This window comes from Daldinia vernicosa, assembly GCF_022497035.1.
Source record: "Daldinia vernicosa strain CBS 139.73 unplaced genomic scaffold F5Y00scaffold_1, whole genome shotgun sequence".
Classification (NCBI taxonomy): domain Eukaryota; kingdom Fungi; phylum Ascomycota; class Sordariomycetes; order Xylariales; family Hypoxylaceae; genus Daldinia; species Daldinia vernicosa.
The window spans coordinates 195,999-208,363 of record NW_025953917.1 but is presented as its reverse complement, the minus strand read 5'-3'; the positions used below and the strand labels follow the sequence as shown (position 1 = coordinate 208,363).

The 12,365-nt window shown below is 49.1% G+C and overlaps 3 protein-coding genes across 3 annotated transcripts; 2 read left to right on the top strand and 1 right to left on the bottom strand.

Annotated features, from left to right (window-relative positions):
- Nucleotides 1-625: 625 nt before the first annotated feature.
- F5Y00DRAFT_250260 (SNF2 family N-terminal domain-containing protein) lies at nucleotides 626-7,228 on the top strand (the record flags this gene model as incomplete). Its single annotated transcript, XM_048009713.1, has 4 exons — nucleotides 626-653; nucleotides 789-845; nucleotides 2,097-6,695; nucleotides 6,732-7,228. 4 exons carry the CDS (start codon nucleotides 626-628, stop codon nucleotides 7,226-7,228), a joined length of 5,181 nt encoding a protein of 1,726 aa, XP_047870033.1.
- A 425-nt stretch (nucleotides 7,229-7,653) lies between these two features.
- F5Y00DRAFT_1110 (uncharacterized protein) lies at nucleotides 7,654-9,489 on the top strand. Its single transcript, XM_048003909.1, has 2 exons — nucleotides 7,654-8,068; nucleotides 8,286-9,489. The coding sequence occupies exons 1-2, from the start codon at nucleotides 7,855-7,857 to the stop codon at nucleotides 9,365-9,367; spliced, it is 1,296 nt and encodes a 431-aa protein (XP_047870032.1). The 5' UTR covers nucleotides 7,654-7,854; the 3' UTR covers nucleotides 9,368-9,489.
- A 1,220-nt stretch (nucleotides 9,490-10,709) lies between these two features.
- On the bottom strand, nucleotides 10,710-12,283 carry F5Y00DRAFT_222299 (uncharacterized protein). Its single transcript, XM_048005697.1, has one exon. It carries the CDS (start codon nucleotides 12,228-12,230, stop codon nucleotides 11,211-11,213), a length of 1,020 nt encoding a protein of 339 aa, XP_047870031.1. The 5' UTR covers nucleotides 12,231-12,283; the 3' UTR covers nucleotides 10,710-11,210.
- Nucleotides 12,284-12,365: the final 82 nt, after the last annotated feature.

The following is a 12,365-nucleotide window of genomic DNA, read 5'->3' as shown; positions in this document are numbered from 1 at the left end:
CAGTTGAATATTCTAAGTGTTGAAGAAGAAATGAAATAGTTTCAGGTACATGTACCTGATCGATGAAATTCCATGTGGATAATGTACCTGTAAAGTGGCGGGCCATAGCGAGTTCCTAGTTTATCAAACATCTATATGCTGAAGGTACGGAGCTCTTGGGAACTGACAGAAGGTGCACCATGCAGGTACGATACCTCACGTATTTGCTCAGGTAAGCTCGGGCGTGGTATAGAACCGATACGTACCTAACTTAGAGGTACATGTAAGTATGGGCCAAGCAGGGGATGGAAAAGAAAGAAAGAAACTTTGACATGTCGTTATGCGCTGATGATTTTATTAATGATAAATTCGGGAAATTGGAATGCGAAGTAGTTAAGCAATAGCCATTCTTTCACTTAAGGCACTCTTACTATGTATGTAACGAACAGATGGCACCTTGCATATTGAACATATAATCTAATCATCAACTTGATACCAAAGACCCGTATTGTTAGAGCTTACAATGGCTATAGAGTGTAAATTGGGAAATTCGAGATAGTTGTCTATAGGATGAATGACTAGCCTCGAGGGACTTGCATGTTCATCTAGTACCCCCTTTGTTGGGATAATCTGGGTCATATTTACTATGTCCAGGCAAAGCTGCCCTGATATACGTACAAGCGCTTTTACTCTTCTTCTGCCTCTTCAATCTGATACGGTTCCGGGTCGCCAGGAGCTCTTGCCTATAAGTATCGTCAATATCATAACCATATTTACTAACTCAATCAACTATTAACTTACCCTTAAAGCACCAGGACCGCCTAGTTCTCGTTCGAGGCCGCCTTCAAATTCCCGGGGGAAAGATGGTTTGTCAGGATATACCCTACCTACCATCCAACATACTCCGACGAAGGTAGCGATAAATGCGCCAATTTGCAGTAGTCCTTTTCCAGTGGAGACCCATGTATACTCGTACGGAGAGAACATGCCGAGAATATCATGATCCTCGTGGACCGGCTCCCCATAGTTTCGTCGCTCTTGCTTATCCCACCAGTCTCCATGCGGATCGCGGAACTGTCGCTTGATGGCCGGGGGGTTGATGTAGCCACCATTCTGTATGCGTCAGTTATGAGAACATAACCCATTAATCCCCAAATCTAACTGACCATGCCTGGATCTTCAGCATCTGTGAGTTCTGGCAAATCCGGGTACTTCTCTTCAATGACTGCGCGGTCATTAAGCGACTTTGGAAGGAATGTGCGTTGTTGGATGATGGGTAATCTTCGCGATGCCAGCGATGCCGACCGGAGAGCCGAAGCCCTTACAATTCGCTGAGGAAGCATCTGCAGAGTATATGTTAGTCATTTCTGGATAACGAGACGGTCAACGAGGTCAATTGCAACATACTGTAAGGATTATCGGCTCGATACCTCGATAGTATCGAATTGTGTCTTGCTTGGGTACTTTTGTCGCTGGTGTATTTGAGAAGCTTGAAGCTTGAAGGTGACCACTGACGATGTAGGCTTAGTAATAATACCTATTAGCCTTAGCACTAAAGATATGTACCTATGTATCTATACATGTACCTAGGTACCTATAAAGTCGGGCATATGTACATGCATGTATACATGTACTGTACGTACGTACATGGAAGATGGGGGAATTACGCACGGATCACGTTTCTTTCTCTTACGTTGGGGGAACTTTGACCAAGCTGGGTTTATTCCTGTCCAAGGCAAGGCGGCGGAGACCCGACGAAATTTTTGAATCATCATCAAACCGCTGATGAATACCAATTCTGATACAAAATCCATCACAATTATTGTTCTAATGCTCTGTGCACGCTTATACTTCGTCATGATAATCTCCTGTTAATTATCTATCTCCCGACGTAATTTTTATCTCATCCAATGTCCATTTCGTCGAGATCCGCGTCTTCTTTCTCTCCTTACACCCCTGGACAGCTATGACGGCTACCGCGTCGCCCGAGTCTGCGCCTTCATACGACACCACAAATCCCACCAACTTAAATGCTACAAACGAACAGACCCCCCAACTAATTTCTGAGAATTCTACCACCCCTTTAGATAGCCCGTCTTGCCTCGACATAAAATTAGAAAAACCCACCAAAGACCAATTATCCCTAACAAAGGTCGAGGCAAATGGCACCCACACCCACACCCACGCGGATAAAGCAGTTGTCGAAACCCCCGTTAAGAACGATGATGTTGACGAGAGACCTTCCAAACGCCGCCGACTACGTGACACAACACCCCATAGCGCATCCCGTCGACCAAAACCCGAATCTCCTCCGTGGAAGAAGATAGAGGCTGACGGGCCCACCACTTTCACCGAAAATGGTAAACGCAGGTCTGGACGCACCAACCAGGTGCCCTTAGAGCTGCAACCACCGAGTAACAAGAGGATGACCCGAGGTGCTCTCCACAGCCACCAACCTTCTACTCCAGCTAAAGATAAGCGTGCTGTAACTGGTAGCCAAGTGAACGGTTCACATAAGCACGCGCCAACGGGCAAGAGTGTTCCATCCAAAGCTCCCACTCCTAGTGCCAAGCCGAACACAAGAAAATCTCTGGCCAATGGCTCCAAGCCTTCGCCAAAAAGTCGAAGACACTCCCCTTCTCCGCCCTCCCAGACGACACCGCCGAGACGATCTGCTCGGACACGGCGCAGCTCTAGAACTCTCCGAGACGTTGTCGACACTCCCGATGGCAGCTCCAATTATCCCGCTGATGAAAGCCCCAACCTGCGCCCAACGAAGATTCGATTACGTTTAAAGGGTCCCAGCATCCCTACTGTTCATCCAGCTCAGATTAACGTTTTCCCGGGACAGACTATTGCACGTGCTAAAATAGCGTCGGATTTCCGCGACTTTGTAAACCGTGCGCCAGCGGTAGATGTCAAGGATGGCGGTTGGCTCGACCTTGTCGACGAAGGAGACCCTTACACGCAGGAGGCGGCTGAGAAAGATGCCAATGTTATTATTCGAATTGAGGCCGAAACGGAGCCCGGCGGACTTCTGAGCGAGGAGCGTTCTACATTATTTGTCCCGGAACCTGTCGAAGAGCCTCCACGACAGTGGGCACACATGGATCATCTTGTCAAGCAAATGGCCAATTTTCGAAAGTTAATGCTAATGGAACAGCAAAGACACAGGGCTACGGCAAAGCGATTAGCTGAAGCCTGCCGGGACGAGTGGATACGCCGACAGCCCAAAACGACAGAGCAAATCGAAGCCGAGGCTAAGGCGGCGTGGATGGGTTGTTACAGAGCTGTTATTAAGGCTCTCGCTGGGACATGGGAGAATGTTAGAGCCGAGGTCAATCGGCGCCGCCTGGAAGAATGGGAAGCTGCGGAACAAAAACGAGTTAAAGCTGCTCTGAATGAAGCTGTCAGTATGTCAGAGCTCAAGTTGCAGGCTCGTCGAGCACATTTTGATTCGGACCTTCTATCTGACGAAGATGAGGAAGAGCTAGAAGGGTCAGACGATGAGGCCGACGGCGAGGATAATGAACTAAATGAACTAGGTTCTGACGAGGGGCTATCAGAAGAAGCATCAGACGAAGACGAGGATGAAGATGATGAGGACAATATGTCTTCTTCCGATGATGATGACGACGACATAAAGTCGAACGGTTCAAATGAAGGTCTCACGCAAGACCAATTAAGACAGAAATACGCGAATATCCCGGATTTGGCATCAGATGACCAAGGCGAGACTACAGATGAGTCTATTGATATGGACGATGATTTGGGGTCAAGTGATGGGGATGTGGATAGCGGCGAAGAGGACGGCGAATCAGAGGAAGACGACGAAGACTCTGGGGCTGATGAAGAACCTTCTGGGTTGCTGGGCCTACTCTTCGGTAAATCCGAGCTACAGAAGATAAAGCAGGAGGCGGTAACAGAAGAATCGCCATCTCAACGTGATGTCGAAATGGCAGACGCCCCAGAATCTGCACCTGTTAACGGAACGATTGTCCCCGATGATATTACATTTGAAAAGGACGCGAAGGATGACGCAGTACCAGGGGGTGCAGGTATGCAAGATAAGATCTCGATGGCATCAATAAGGGGAAAGGAGCATTTCATTGAGGGCGCTACTCTTAGCCAGGATCAAGTGCCAGCGAATCCACCTAGTGCTGCGGTTACTACGGCTGCACCACCAGACAACCCGTACGAAGCTAACAATCCTAATGTTCCTACCACAGTACCGGAACCGTTGCAGGCAAAAGATGTCGAAATGGAAATCATTGAAGCTGTCCAGCAGGTCAATGAAGACTCTAATGAGAATGCATTGTCCGTAGCAGCGAAGCCGAGTGCGGGAGCGGTACCAAGCGTCGAAGTCACAAACACATCGTCAGATCAGCCACAAGTGACTTCAGATACCGACGCAATCACAAACCCTCCTAGCCGCGATCGAAGCCAGTCGCCCCGGACGTCTGATACTAAACCTTCAGAAGTTGACACGGCATCTTCCATCATCAAGTCAGGTGCGAGTAGATCAAGTTCGCCCCAGTATCAGGTACCAAGGACAGAGGTCCCATTTCTGCTTCGAGGAACGCTGCGTGAATATCAGCATTATGGTTTGGATTGGCTTGCTGGTCTTTATAGAAATCAAACTAATGGTATTCTTGCGGATGAGATGGGTCTTGGAAAGACTATTCAAACCATCGCCCTCTTAGCTCACCTAGCTTGTCACCATGAAGTATGGGGTCCGCATCTGGTCATTGTCCCGACTAGTGTCATGTTGAATTGGGAAATGGAATTCAAGAAGTGGTGTCCTGGATTTAAAGTCTTATCCTACTATGGTAGTATTGATGAGCGTAAGCGAAAACGCCAAGGGTGGAAGACGGATGACATGTGGAATGTGTGCATCACGTCTTACCAAATTGTTCTACAAGATCAGCAAGTCTTCAAGCGCAGACAATGGCATTATATGATCCTTGACGAGGCTCACAACATCAAAAACTTCAAGTCTAAACGCTGGCAAACACTACTCACGTTTAATACTCGAGCACGGCTCTTGCTCACAGGCACGCCGCTGCAGAACAATTTGACCGAGTTGTGGTCGCTACTGTTTTTCTTGATGCCGTCCGAGAACGGGGTCGGCGGGTTTGCAGATTTAGCAGAGTTCCAAGATTGGTTCCATAAACCAGAGTCCCAGATCTTGGAAAGTGGCCGAGAACAGATGGACGACGAGGCTCGTGCAATCATTGCTAAGCTGCACAAGGTGCTTAGACCTTATCTTCTACGGCGTCTAAAAGCAGACGTCGAGAAACAAATGCCAGCCAAATATGAGCACGTCGAATTCTGCCGGCTGTCGCGCAGACAGCGGGAACTGTACGATGGGTTTCTTGCCCGTACGGATACCAGAGAAGCCCTTTCTTCGGGCAACTATATCTCGGTTATCAACTGTCTGATGCAACTGCGTAAAGTTTGCAACCATCCAGACCTCTTCGTGGAACGTCCAATCATGACATCCTTCCGACAGCGTAGGTCAGTCCTAGCCGGTTACGAGGCAACTGAAAGCCTTATTCGAGGAAAACTACTCGAAGAAATGCCTATGAATATCATCAGCAAGAGTTTTCTCAACCTCATTCCAACCCAACACGAGGGTTTATCAAGATCGGTGTGCGATCGAGTTTATCAACTTAGCGCCCATCGCCCATTAATGGACCTCCGCGAATCTCAGAAAGAGCGAGCCCAGGCTGCTTACACAAATCTAGATCCTGCTACTGTAGAGTCCAATATTGTATACCTAGAGAGTGCAGCGCGATGGGGTCGTTTCGAAGAACTACAACACTGCGTCTACCTAAACGCCCTCAGGCGACAACAGCGTCCAATATATGGTAAACAACTCACAGACTTCCTAACTCTTGGTATCAACATAAGACCACACAAGCCTCGTCCAAAGATACCACAGAAGATCATGAGTTGGTTTGAAGAGGATTCACTTATCTTACGATCAATGGTACCTACTCTCGACCAGCGCGCTGCGTCCATGAAGACTATTATTTCCAAGTTTGCTTGCGTCACGCCAGCTGTTGTTACTCGGGATTTCGACCGGTTCGTACTCGGCTCCAGCGGCGTGGAGATGTTCAACGAGACAAATCTCAAGCTGTCAGCTCCAGTACGTCATTCGCCGTTTATGCAGAAAGAAGCACCGCTTGATCCGTGGCACGAAGCCCGTATGAGACTCAGCATCCAGTTCCCTGATAAGAGGCTTTTACAATATGATTGCGGAAAATTGCAAGCTCTCGACCGTCTCTTACGCAAGCTGCAATCCGGCGGTCACCGTGCCTTAATCTTTACGCAGATGACGAAAGTGCTTGATATTCTTGAACAGTTCCTCAATATCCATGGTCACAAATATTTACGACTTGATGGTGCTACGAAAGTAGAGCAACGGCAAATTTTAACAGATCGCTTCAATCACGACCCGCGGATTCTCTGCTTCATCTTATCTACACGATCAGGTGGTCTTGGCATTAACTTGACGGGGGCTGACACTGTTATCTTCTACGATCAAGACTGGAACCCTGCGATGGACAAGCAATGCCAAGACCGATGTCATCGCATCGGTCAGACGAGGGATGTTCATATCTACCGGCTCGTAAGTGAGCATACCATAGAGGCGAATATTCTCCGTAAAGCGAGCCAGAAGCAGATGCTCGACGATATCGTAATCCAGGAGGGTGGCTTTACTACCGACTACTTTAATAAACTCTCAGTGCGTGACGTTATCGGCGGCACCCCAGACGAGACCGACGTGGTCGGCGACGCAATGGACCGCGTTCTCGGCGGTGTGGAGAACAGCGACCAACGCACAGTCGGCCGAGTCCTCGAGCAGGCTGAAGATCGCGAAGACGTAGATGCCGCTCATGTGGCGGAGAAAGAAATACAGGAAGACGAAGCCGACTTCGCTGAAAAACCGGTGACTGGAAGCGCATCAGGCTCTTCAAGTACTAGGCTAGGCACTCCCATAACCCGAGATGGATCACTTGCACCGGGCATCGGGAAGTCAAATCTCGGGCTGTACTCCGAGTCCGCAGACGTGGATAAGCCAGTCGAAGAGATGGAAAATAATGCATGGGGAGAGACAATTCACAATATTGACGAGTACATGCTTACTACAATGGGCAAACAACTCGAGGGCACAGCGTTGGAGCTCCCCAAGGATAAGAAGAAGAGTAAGAATAAGAAGGGCAAGGATACTCGCAAGCGTTGATGTCAGCTATAGCAGATCAATGTTGGCAACACGCAAAAGCGTCAGTTGTAGAGACAAGAAAGTAGGCGATGGATACTGGGAAACAGTCATGGAGACAGGTTTTATACGTTGCATATATTGGTGTTTTTGCACGGGGCGAGCAAGGGTTAGGCGGCATATTGAAAGGACTCTGCATCGCGTTGGTATGATAGGCTTTATTACGTGTTGGAGTTGGGGATGTCATGAAAAAGAGCAATTAGAACCTTGTATCTGTATGAACCAGGGGGGGGTTACTAGTAGATAATAACGAGACGAAAAGACGAGAGATGACCGCTCCGGCGGAATTCACCACTTTAGCAGACATAACTAACGGTAGCCTTTGTATAAATAAGGGGTGATATGGCCGGCGACGCTAGACAGTACCTAACATAGATAGATAACGACGCCGGCAAACCATGGCCGCTACTCTATACAAGAGCCGATATATTTCCCCGCGTAGGATCCACCCGGAGAGACGACCCGGCATATATGACAAAAGCTATATCTAACAAAAGCTACCGCGGGGACTCAGCTCGGCACTAATACATAACTCCCCTCGAGTTAGCTTCACTAAGGAACTACCACTGTTTACCAGCAGCGTATTGAGAATGACATCCCAGGCAACGCAAGATGCCCAGCATGAAAGCTTCCGGCAGTATCTTCCAGACCTGAACACTCCGCGGTTCCAGGCTATCGCAGAGAACGACGCGTACGGCCATGCGCGGGAATTGCTGGAGCATCACCGGCCGCCGTGGCTGTATGGGCTTTACGTGCACTGGCGGAAGTTGTTCGAGGAGCCGTTCAAGGGTGTGACTAGCGACGGTATGTGTATTTCCTGTTCCTGTCCTGTTACTTTCATTTTTTAGTCTCCTTTAATTAATGTATACCTCTAATTAAGAGCGAGTGAGGAGAATAAGTTAGTTAGATATTTTGTAGGCGTTGAAAAGGGGGTATAGGAGGTATAAATAAAGATAATAATAAGTTGGCGGGATATACTTAAGTCTTAGGTTGCAAAGACTAATTAATAACCAACCATCAGGCACCGTCCAACCCAACCTCTTCCAGCTCCGCGACGAAGGCGTACCTATCAACGCCATAGCCGCCTCCGCCAACGCCGTAATCTCGCAGTTGAGCCCCGAGCAGACCGCTCGCACGCTCCTGCACATCGACTCGCCCGAGTGGCGATCGTGGTCAAACCCCGAGTTCCTCGTCAGCGACAAGGGGATCCGTCTCGACGAGATCGCCCCCTCGCTGCGCGAGTCCGTCTTCGCTCTTCTAGAGACGACTCTCAGCCCCGAGGGCTACGAGAAGGCGCGCGCGGCCATGCGCGTCAATCATTTCTTGGGAGAGCTGGTCAACGCGCCCAAAGTCATGAACGAGCACAGCTACAACTTCGTGCTGTTCGGGGCGCCGGCGGCCGATCATCATCATCGTCCCTGGGGCTTCTCGTTCTACGGGCATCACCTGTGCCTCAGCGTGTTTTTGTATAAGACGCAGATCGTCGTGTCCCCGTGGTTCACGGGCGCGGAGCCCAATATCGTCGACGACGGGCCGTTTAAAGGCACGCGCATCTTGCACGAAGAGGAACGGCTGGGGCTGGAATTAATGCAGAGCCTGAGCGCGGAGGACAAGCGCCGGGCTACGGCGTACGAGCTCATGAAGGATCCCAAAATGCCGCGCGGTCGCTGGAACCACGACGACCAGCGGCATCTGTGCGGCGCGTACCGCGACAACCGCGTGGTGCCGTACGAGGGGGTAGTCGTCGGGACGCTGTCGCCCGCGCAGCAGGAGCTCGTGCGCGGCATCCTGTTTCAGTACCTGCTGTACCTGCCGCCTCGATCGCGCGAGCTGAAGATGCGGGATTGCGCGGAGCGCTTCGGCTCGACGTATTTCTCGTGGATCGGGGGGTGCGGCGACGCGGACCCGTTCTACTACCGCATCCAGAGCCCGGTCGTGCTGGTCGAGTTCGATCACCACTCGGGCGTGTTCCTGAGTAATGCCGACCCGGCCAAGTTTCATATTCATACTTTGCTGCGGACGCCGAATGCGGGGGACTATGGGTTTGCGCTGAGGAATCAGATTGGGTCGGCTGTGGAGCAGGAGTATGTTTGGGAAGAATAGTCCTGTTGTATGTGTGACTTGGTGTCTAAGAGGTGGAGTTCAATGTGGAAAAGGGGGGAAAGGGGGTTAGCTGGTTAGGTATACTGATGAAACTATAGTATAAAAGGCGTCGTAGTTAGTACCAAAACCTAGTTGAAAAATATTAAGGTATATATATATTTATTCTATAGTTGCTCCTTTTCGGTTGATTTAGTTTAGATACATCAACACCAGCTAACTCTGTTAGAAGTCTTTTGAGTCTAAGATGTCGCAATTTAACACAAGACATGGCCATACATATTTCCGTTAGTTATCCTTTCTCTAATAATACTACTTTTTAGATATTAGGTGACTCGTGTTCCCATCATGTATGGAAATCTCATATAACATACCTCTCAACCTAGCTTAGCTTAGGCAGTTATAAGAACTTACTCAACTCATGCTCAATATTTTCTTTTATTGGGCAAATAGAGATTTTAATATGAGGTATATATATACTCAAGGAAGGTAATATATATTAAGCTCCTCCCTACGTAACCTAGTCTTTAGCCCCCTACCCCTGACTGATCAGTCTTAACTAACACGACATATATATCATACCATATCACCAGACAAGCCTGTTTATATATATATATTATATTATCAATCACATACATAGAGTAGGTAGGTAGGTATGTAATCGCGCCCCCTTGCCCCACCGAACAACACATAGACCCCCCTAGTTAGCAGATATTTAAAACATCCCACACTCACATATACATACTATATAGATCAATGCGGTAGCCAGGCCCCAAGACGCCAATCTATATTATACAAACCGCAAAATCAGGAAAATCCAGGCCATATTTATAGATATATCCGTAGACATACTATATCTCGCCTCGCACCACTTCTCACCCCTCACTCCCAACCCCAACGCACCTACATACATGCATACACACAGAAAAAGGAGGGGCTCAACGCAGCCCAGCCCAGCCCAACCCACTCGAAGCCCTATTTCCACGGGAACACGCAGTGCATACAGCTGGTTGCTTATACATACATGCACTACCTAATGTACGCAGCCATGCAAGCAAGTGGACCAAACCCTCTGCCGCAGCCGCGCCGGTATCGAACCGGGGTCGGCCACGGAGCGGTATCACGGCGCAGAACAAGCGGGTTTGCCAGTCCTGTCCTGTCCTGCCTTAGGAGGTAGGTTTGTACTCACTCATGTGCCTCGGGAGCGGAGCACATAGAGTGAGTGGACTTGTGTGGCCTGACCAGTCAGACTTATCAAAAGCCATCGTCGAACCATGCTGGGTCTTTTATGATTTGCCTTTCTTGCTTTACCTACCTCGCTTATTTTTCTGTGATTAGGAAGTGTGTGGCTTGCAGGATTCGTTCTTCTCCAGGATAAATACCTAGGTAGGTAGGTAGGTATCTACAACGGGTTGAAAACGGAGATCGTCTTGTGGATCGGCGGGGCCTTGGGAAATAATTGTAATACAATTTCCTCAATTACCACTATGCATAGGTACCTATCTATGTATGCGGGCCCAAGTTCTGCCTAGGTAGGTTGGGTAGGTAGTCTTTTCTGCTGGGTGATAAAAAGGGCGAATGAATGCATCTAGGTTTTAGTGTCTATGCCTATGCTACAGTTGCTATATGCCTCGTCTTGTTACTCTAAAATGCAAAAGCAGCAGCATCATGCTGCAGAAAAATGTATAATCCTGTTTAGGTAATTCGAATAATGCATGATACCATGGTCGTACCTATTAGCTCGTCCCCGAAAGACAATGATGATGTAGTCTAATAATACGCATATACATAGGTAGCCAACCTAAAAGCGCCTCGCTCCGTATGCTTATATTGCAATGCAATCCTTTCAATAAAAACCTTCGTTGCGAACTCCGGTGTAAATCCAAGTTAGAGTGGCCGTCTCCAAGCCCGGCACCTTCAGCGATGGCCCTAGGGTCTCGTCCTCGGCAAATTTCTTCAGCCAGCTCTCGAACGTGCCTTTCAAGTCGTGTACCTGATATCCACGCGGTTGCGGGTCGTGGACGCACTGCTTCGAATGCCTCGGCAAGGGAGACTGAGACTGCTGCACCTTTTCTGCTTCCGTTCTGTCATCCTCCGGATCGTACCTGACGAGCCTACTCTGGTACGGCCGCCGCAGCCAGTAGTTGTCGAGGTTAAAGTTAACGTTGAAGTTGAAATGATACGATTCGTACAAATCGTAATGGCGCCAGGGTAGGCTGCGCGGGCGATCGGGGCCGCAGCACTTGAGCCGGAGCCCAAAGGCCGAGCGCTGGTAAACGACAAGGATGATAGTCTCGAGCTGGCGAAACTTAGATACATACTCTAGAAACCGGGCCATGTTGCGCTTCGTTTGGACGCTGCGATGAAACATTCGTAGGTGTAACCCGGTGTGTAAGCCCCACGACGTACCGAGAGCCAACCTGGTAGCGCTCCGACGAATAGGCTCGATCTGGCTTAGGAGGCGAATCACCTTTAGCAGTCTCTTCACCTGTAAGTAAGAGTCAAGTAGGATGATGTCTCGACAGAGATCCAGGTGTTTGACCGTTCCGGAAAATGCGATGGGCTTGTAGCGACGCAAAACTGCTTGCCTGGCATCGCGGCAGACTCGTGCTATAGAGGGCGGCGGCTCGTTACGGACGTCGGCAAACATCAGACGGCCCGAAGGCGTGGTTTGAGATTGCGCCGACGACGGAGAATCGAGGACCTCAAAGACTCTCGGCTCGGGAAGAGCATAACCCCATATCATATCCCGTAATTCTAACGGCAATTTTCCGAATTGCGGGAAGGTGAGTTCAGAAGCCATCGTGAATCGTCGCGCTGGTGTTTGTTTTTGAGCTCTTGTTTTTTTGCTAACGGCCGGCTGCATAAAATGTCCAAGTTCTAAATATCTTTTTTTTTTTTTTTTTTTTTTTTTTTTTTCTGCGCCAAACTTCTAAATACCACGTCCTACAAGTCTAGTCTACTCTTGAGTCGGTCCGATGGCGTAGAGGCGTAGAAATGT

What these genes read in the sequence shown, in the direction of transcription:
- F5Y00DRAFT_1110 (XM_048003909.1), top strand. Translation starts at nt 7,855, where the DNA reads ATGACATCCCAGGCAACGCAAGATGCCCAGCATGAAAGCTTCCGGCAG. An exon ending in CAAGGGTGTGACTAGCGACG is followed by an intron (nt 8,069 to 8,285) that starts GTATGTGTATTT and finishes ACCAACCATCAG; the next exon opens with GCACCGTCCAACCCAACCTC.
- F5Y00DRAFT_222299 (XM_048005697.1), bottom strand. Translation starts at nt 12,230, where the DNA reads ATGCAGCCGGCCGTTAGCAAAAAAACAAGAGCTCAAAAACAAACACCA.